The sequence below is a fragment of the Sinocyclocheilus grahami genome, unplaced genomic scaffold, assembly GCF_001515645.1.
Source record: "Sinocyclocheilus grahami isolate Dianchi unplaced genomic scaffold, SAMN03320097.WGS_v1.1 scaffold825.1, whole genome shotgun sequence".
NCBI lineage: Eukaryota > Metazoa > Chordata > Actinopteri > Cypriniformes > Cyprinidae > Sinocyclocheilus > Sinocyclocheilus grahami.
In genome coordinates, this window is record NW_015506004.1 from 480161 (window position 1) to 488067 (window position 7907).

The 7907-nt window shown below is 39.5% G+C and overlaps 1 protein-coding gene across 1 annotated transcript in view; it reads left to right on the top strand.

Moving 5' to 3' along the window:
- LOC107562491 (interleukin-1 receptor accessory protein-like 1-B) overlaps window positions 1-6962 on the top strand; it is a 72616-nt gene extending 65654 nt beyond the window's left edge. Inside the window, exons 5-8 of the mRNA XM_016247124.1 lie at window positions 1205-1348; window positions 3136-3306; window positions 3986-4030; window positions 5933-6962. Of these exons, the coding sequence (XP_016102610.1) occupies window positions 1205-1348; window positions 3136-3306; window positions 3986-4030; window positions 5933-6663 (1091 nt within the window). The 3' untranslated portion in view covers window positions 6664-6962. The remainder of the gene's footprint in view (window positions 1-1204; window positions 1349-3135; window positions 3307-3985; window positions 4031-5932) is intronic.
- Window positions 6963-7907: the final 945 nt, after the last annotated feature.

Consider the following 7907-nt stretch of genomic DNA (forward strand, 5'->3'; position numbering starts at 1 on the left):
CATTACAATAATCTAACCTTGAGGTCATAAACGCATGGATTAACATTTCTGCATTTCTGCATAGAAACGTGGCTTTCTAAGGAAAGATTGCTATCAAATAGCACACCTAGGTTCCTAACTGATGACGAAGAGTTGACAGAGCAGCCATCAAGTCTTAGCGAGTGTTCTATGTTATTATATGCAGAGTTTTTAGGTTCTATAATTAACACCTCTGTTTTTTCAGAATTTAGCAGTAAGAAATTACTCATCATCCAGTTTTTTATATCGACTATGCATTCCGCAAGTTTTTCAAATTGGTATGTTTCGCCAGGCTGCGAAGAAATATAGAGCTGAGTATCATCAGCATAACAGTGAAAGCTAACACAGTGTTTCCTGATGATATCTCCCAAGGGTAACATATAAAGCGTGAAGAGTAACGGCCCTAGTACTGAGCCTTGAGGTACTCCATACTGCACTTGTGATCGATATGATACCTCTTCATTCACTGCTATGAATTGATGGCGGTCATATAAGTACAATTTGAACCATGCTAATGCACTTCCATTAATGCCAACAAAGTTCATCATTCATTCATTCAACTGGACTGATCGGATTGCAGCTGTTCTTGATTCCGCTCAGAGCGAATCTTCAGTAAATAATTCAGTGATTCAAATGATCCGGTCAGAGTGAGTATATTTAATATATTTAATGTTTTAATAGTGTATGACATGCCGCCCTCCCCCAGGAGTTTTGAGCAGTAAGATTATTTTAAAAATATATAACATTATTGAATATACAATTTAAAATTACAAAATAAACATTCATCGAACAGTACTTTTTTCATTTTAATACTTAAATACATTAAAAAAATACATTACTTTCACTTGAGTAAAATTGAAAAAGATTACTAAATACTTTTACTGGAGTAATATTTTATTAGGGTATCTGCACCTTTATTCATTGTGCACGAGCCGCCGGTCATTGTGATCAGTCTGCGCACTGGTAAACACAGACTCAGAGGAGCGCTGGAAGAGTTTGCTCACTTTGGTGTTTGTTTGAAAGGTTTAACACACACAGGATGGAAAGAACAACATCAGGAGTCCTAAACTGAGGGAGAGACATTTCAGTCTGACCTGATCACATTGTTTATTGTCAACGCAAGAGTTTGCTGGGGTACATCAGGTGTATTATAACGGTCTCTTTCTGTCTGTCTGTCTCTCAGCAGAACTCATGTATACGGTGGAGCTGGCTGGAGGTTTGGGAGCCATTCTGCTGATGTTGATATTTTTGGTGTCCCTGTATAAGTGTTACAGAATTGAACTCATGCTCTTCTACAGAAATCACTTTGGCAGTGAGGATGTGGATGGAGGTAAGGAATATTAGAAAGAAGTTCCAACAATCTAGATAGAGCACTGAAGTATTCAATAATATTCTTCTCTTGAGCAACTACGGTGGATCAGTTTCTCCTTCACAATACAGTAATCAGTGAAGAGGCACAAGGTATTAAAATGCTTTACTGACCCAATGTTTGGTCAGCTTATTGAAAAATATATTTTAATGAACATTAACATATCCCTAGGATTTGTTGCTGGATGGTTTTGTGCCACTCTTGTGTCCCTCAGCTATAGATTGATTGCATATAGGAATAAGAATAAATATTGAAACACCTAATAAATAATCATATGAGTCTTTAATCCATTTCATTGAAATTACTTGCCATATGACTTGGTCATGACAATGACCATAAGAGCTAACACCTTTAGTCAGCTGTTTCTCCCACCCTTTCTCCTAATTGCTTATATCAAATTTTGTTGATGTTCCAATGGTTTGATCTTCTCAGTTTTCTGATGTGAGTCTTGCTCCAGTGGGGCTTTTCTTTGAGAGTCATTACTTCTGCTTTTGGGTGAAGCCGGTGAAGCCTGCGGATGTTAACCAGTGCTTCTGTAGCTGATGGAGAAGGACGATGAGAAATAGAGAGGCAAGGGGACACTAAAACACCTTCGACTTTAATTTATCATCAGACGTTCTCTTATTGTGCCTCTTCAGGTAGACAGAAGTTATTTTTCCATGGCCTGAGAGCCAGAGCTAGACAGATCTTGTCAGTTGACATCAGTGTAGCATGTTCTGCTGAAGCCCATACTGAACCTGACGCTTCCTTATAGAAACACCCATACTCATTTATTTATAATTTATTGATTCTCCCTAATTCCTCTTTTTAATCTTTGAAATGTTACTTTCTAAAATAGCCTACCGCTTACGTACATTCAGAAAGTCTGTCAGTTTTGTGGACATTCACACATTCAGAGAACGGTCACTAGTCAGGAGGACACACAGCATTCCTCCACTGGATTCAAGAAGTGTTTCAACATTGCATTAACTTCTGATGAACATTAATGTTTATTTGAATTATCACTCAGTGGGTTATTTAACCATGTATCACTGTCTTTGGAAGACTTGTCTTTCAAACACATTAAAATGCACAAATTCACATTATTACATGTAATGCAGGGATTCACAAACTTTTTTTGTCATCTGATCATCTTTCACCTAATATTTTTACTTGAAGAACCCCTGAGATCTTAAAATAAATATTTTAATAATTAAGTATCCCATTTGCATGTTCACGGTTCTCTGACATTGGTTAATAGTCACATGACATACAGGTAAACAAAAATATTTCATTTTTTAGCAAGTGTTTTTTGATTGATGTTATTTTTAAATGATTTATTTTAATTTTATATTCTTATGATTTAATTAATTATTAGCTTTTCATTAAATACACAAACCCCAGTTTGGGAAACCTACACAATGTAATGTTTAATGCACTTTATGTTGTTAATAACAATGAATGGAATATATTTTCTTACTCTTTGTATTTACAGTATATATCAATATATGGTACAAGATTATCCTATTTAAATCACTGTGATAAATGAGTAAGGTCAGAAGTAATCTAAAAGTAGCCTGATTATATTATCTAAAATGTGTAATCTAATGGATTACGTTACTAACTACAGTTTTTGTCATGTAATTTGGAATCAGTAACAGACTACAATTTGAAAGTAACCTACCAGCTCTGGTTACAGGTTATGAATGCTGCTAGTGTGGTGGAAACCCGTTTCACTGTGATTCTCCATTCTCTGTGTGTGTTTTAAGAAAATAAAGACTACGATGCATACGTGTCCTACACTAAAGTGGATCCAGACCAGTGGAGTCAAGAAACTAGACAGGAGGAACGTTTTGCATTGGAGATTCTGCCAGACGTTCTGGAAAAGCATTATGGGTATAAACTCTTCATTCCTGACAGGGACTTGATCCCAACTGGAAGTAAGTTGCATTTGTTGTAAGGTGTGTTTGTGTGTAGTGCTGCATCTTCATCCTGTCGAATGTTTTATGGATATTTTCAGCATCATTTTTCATTTCAGGTACCTTTTGTTTGATAAGCTTTTTGTTTGGTCTGTACATTTTTCTAAATTAAAAGTAATTTTTATAACAGTGCTTTGAGAGAAAGTTTCTTGTACATAATTTGCTTGTGTTTGTACTTCTCGCATTCACTTGTATGTTTTTTGTTTGCTGGTTTGACTGTCTTGCCATTTTTACTTGAACATTTTAGTGTGTGTTTTCACTACATTCATGTCTGTTGTCTGGGGACTATTAGATGTTAATATGGGACGAGGTGCTCACAATCAGGGCTAAGAAATCATTGATTTGTGTTTGTGTTGACTTCAATGAGCATCTCAAGCCGTGTTTGATGTAAATCACTTCACTGATGTGATCAACTAAAATGAAGGGAAGTGTAAGTGTATGTTACTCTGCTAGCCTGTTAGCCCTGCAGCTACAAGTCCCATATTAAACTGGATAAACTGGTGATCGTAACTGAAAATCCTAAGGCAAAAAGTCACAGTTATCCCAGTTTCTCTTGTGGAAGTCCTCGCTGGTTTGTTTCTGATTGACTTTCTGCTGAATCAGCTGTTCAGACTTTCAATGTTGAAATATTTATGTCTAGGTTTCAGCAATGATCATTTCCAGGATGACACAAGACTCCTTAGAGGTATTCGTCCATGGCTTTTTCCACTTGTCAACAAATCTGACTCACACCTTTTTGCAGACTTCACCTTTGGGGGAAATTGGGACATGGTGCTGAGTTGAACCGGGATTCAGGTTGAGCAGAACACCATCATATGTTCTGAATGTAGAAAATGAGATGAAGCGATCGACTTGGATGAGTCTAAGAGAGGCTTTGAGAGTTTCTGCTGTTAGAGAGCGAGTGATTTTGGATGGGTGGGGTTTGAACAGTGTTATTATGCTTTTCCTGTTTGTTGTGAAGTAGGGCTAAAAAAGAGGCAGGGAAGAGATACGATAGAACTCAGAGCTTGATTAGTGCATTAAACAGTAAGACCTTATTGACTAGATGTGTTACTGTACTGGTGTAGTCATCCAACACAGTGGTTCTCAATTCCAGTCCACATTTTGCATGTCTCTCTTATCTGACGTCCTCTCTTCAGTTCATAGACCTCCCTACAATTGAACTGCTGATCTGAATCAGGTGCGTTACAAAAGGAAGACATGCAAAATGTGCAGAGCAGTGGTACCGCAGGACTGGAATTGAGAACCACTAGTCTAACACACAAACAAACAAACAGACAGACACACACACACACACACACACACACGCAGATAACTCTCTCTTTCACCGGATTGAAGCCACAGTTGTGACCAATGAATGAATGCCCTTTGCAGTCCCGTTTGTCAAGTTTAGGCCAGAGTAACGCAGCACTGAACACGTTTCATTTTCTCAGCATTGCTATATTAGATCAATATATAAAACTTAGGAGCTGCCACAGGGTCTCGTTCAGAGCAGGATTTGTGTTCGATGTCTGTCCTGTTCCCCCGTTCTGTGTTGACAGTGTGTTCCATCATTGAGTCATTCTGCTGTTTTTATTTCATATCTTAAGGCTGAAATACACTACACGACTTTTACAATCTGAACAGATTTAAAACGTTAGGCATCATACACTTACTGACTTTATAAACAGTCACAAAGGAAAAACTGGCCATCATACACTAAACCAGCGGTTCCCAACCCTGGTCCTTGAGGCACCCCAACACTGCACATTTTGCATGTCTCCTTTCTATGATGCACAAATTACAGGTCTTGGAGTCTCAACTAATAAGCTGATGACCTGAATCAGGTGTGTTTGATTAAGGAGACATGCGAAACGTGTAGTGTTGGGGTGCCTCCAGAACCAGGGTTGGGAACCACAGCACTAAACGACTGAGGATCAGACACTAGCAGATTTTAAAGTCGTTCCGATCACAACAAAGTCACACAGAAACATACATCTTGTTGCTAGGAGACGCGTGACAAATGAAAACATTGTGTTCTAAAATCGGCTCAAAATATCAAACATGTTAGATATCCTCCGACTGGATGGATTCATAGTTTGACACTAAAAAAATCGGAATGTGTGACCTTCAGACACTACGCGATTTACTGTGAAATCTGTCGACTCAAATCTGCAGACTGACTCCGACTTGTTAAAACTGTAAATCAGGGGAAAATCAGGGCAAAAGTCATGTAGTGTATTCCAGCCTTTAGTGAGGTTCTTCAACAGATGGTTTTACTCCACACACACAGTGTTATGCTGTGACTTTAAATCAGTTTTCACTCATAATTTGCTCGTAATTTTCACAAATAATTACAGAGAGTACAACAGCAAGTAACACATTCAATTAAACGTGCAATTTTGAAGTAGAATGTAGAGTATTTTCTTTAAAAAAACATTTTGTACTGTGTAGGACACATGAGATTTGTGGTTCCTTCTGTTTTGTTTGCATGTTGTCCTTTTCAAAGCAAAACAGCTTGAATAAAAACAAGAATGATGTTAGTATTTTTGCCGGATTTTAAAACGTGGAAACTGTTGACGCTCTGTGTCTCTCTCTTGTCTCTCAGCCTACATCGAGGATGTGGCTCGTTGCGTCGACCAGAGCAAACGTCTAATCATCGTCATGACGCCCAACTACGTGGTGAGGCGCGGCTGGAGCATCTTCGAGCTGGAGACACGGCTGCGCAACATGCTGGTCACCGGCGAGATCAAAGTCATCCTCATCGAATGCGCTGAGCTGCGGGGAATTATGAACTACCAGGAAGTGGAGGCTCTCAAACAGACCATCAAACTGCTGACGGTCATCAAGTGGCCGGGACCCGAGAGCAGCAAGCTCAACTCCAAGTTCTGGAAGCAGCTGCAGTATGAAATGCCCTTTAAGCGGCCTGAGCCCAAGCTGTCGCATGAGCAGGTGCTGGATGTCAGCGAGCAGGGCCCGTTCGGAGAGCTGCAGACCGTCTCTGCCATCTCCATGGCTGCAGCCACCTCCACCGTCATGGCCACCACGCATCCCGAGCTGCGCTCCACGTTCCACAACACGTACCACACGCAGCTGCGGCAGAAGCACTACTACAGGAGCTACGAGTATGACATTCCCTCTTCCGGGACCCTCCCGCCGCTGTCCTCGCTGGGCAACCAGCACACCTACTGCAACATCCCCATGACTCTGCTGAATGGCCAACGAGCACAGGGGAAGCCAGGCCGCGAGCAGCAGCAGTCCCTGGAGGAGCAGCACATCAACAACACCATGTTGCCGCTGCTGCCCCGGGAGACCAGCATTTCCAGCGTGATCTGGTGATGGCGTTGGGAATGGACGTTTCTGTGAATGGCACTTATTAAGACCCTTAAAAACTGCTGCTGTTGACTTTGCACCGTGATTCACAGGGGTTTGAAACTGAAGGCATGTGATGAAGACAGGTCGACGGGGAGGTTCATTCTCTCACAAACAGCTCATTCATACTCAAGGAATACAGGGTCTTGTACATATATTTGCAGTTTCTTTGTAGCATTGGAATTTTTTCAGTTTTGATCTTCTGTTTCCTTTTTCAAATGTCTGATTTGTCCTTTTCCCCTTATGAAATGAGCAGAGACACGTGAGATACAGTAAAGGCTGACCTGTTGTGTTTTTCTCCTGACTTGTTTTCAAGTACAATACTTGTTTTCTAAATCATTATATAATTTGTGGCGTTGTACTGTTTATTTCGTTTTTTGTTTTTTTTGTGGTCAGTCAATAAGATGTATTTACTTTGAAGAAAAACACCATTATGCAAATGCTCCTGAGGCCTGAAAGCTCTTCTTCTTCCTAAATGAATGACTGAGCAGAGTAAGTTCAAGAGGAAAAACTAGATGTCGTAATGATGCTCTAGTGTCTCTGCTGCTCTCTGTTTCTCTCTCTAAGCTGTTTAGACTTTCTGTTAGAAAAGAAAGAAAAAACAGCTTTGCTGTTCAGCTTGATAGGGAGAACTTAAGAAAAAATTTATATTATTTTAAAAGAAAAAAATCTATTTTTATAACAAAAGGATTTGCTTGGAAGGACACAGTAGGTCATTTCATTCATGTCATTACTGGAAGCACTGGAGGGACATTTTGGCTCACCAATTTAAGAGAAAAAATATAAGTATTTGTAATGTTCCTGTCTAATCATGGATGAGCAAGGGAAAACCAGTTGTTTTTATTTTCCCCATGATACTGGCATTCATTTCTGAGTGTGCATAATGACTAGATATGTATTAAATTTATAATATAATTATGTATATATATATATATATATATATATATATATGCAAAGAAATTTCACATCAGTAAAAGTGCTTATGATACAAATCCATGTCTCTAAATAATTACATGATTTGTTCTCTTCACTGCACATTGAAACCTGTTAACCTCCACTGTAGTGCCTCCTGCTGCTCCACCACAAACCCCATCCACAGGTTAAGAACGGTACTGCATCACAGTTACCATGACACCACTGCTCTCCAGCTCATCCGTGTTCCTCGTTCTACTGTAGTGATCGTAGAGGGGAAGGAGCAGACCTGGGCCAGC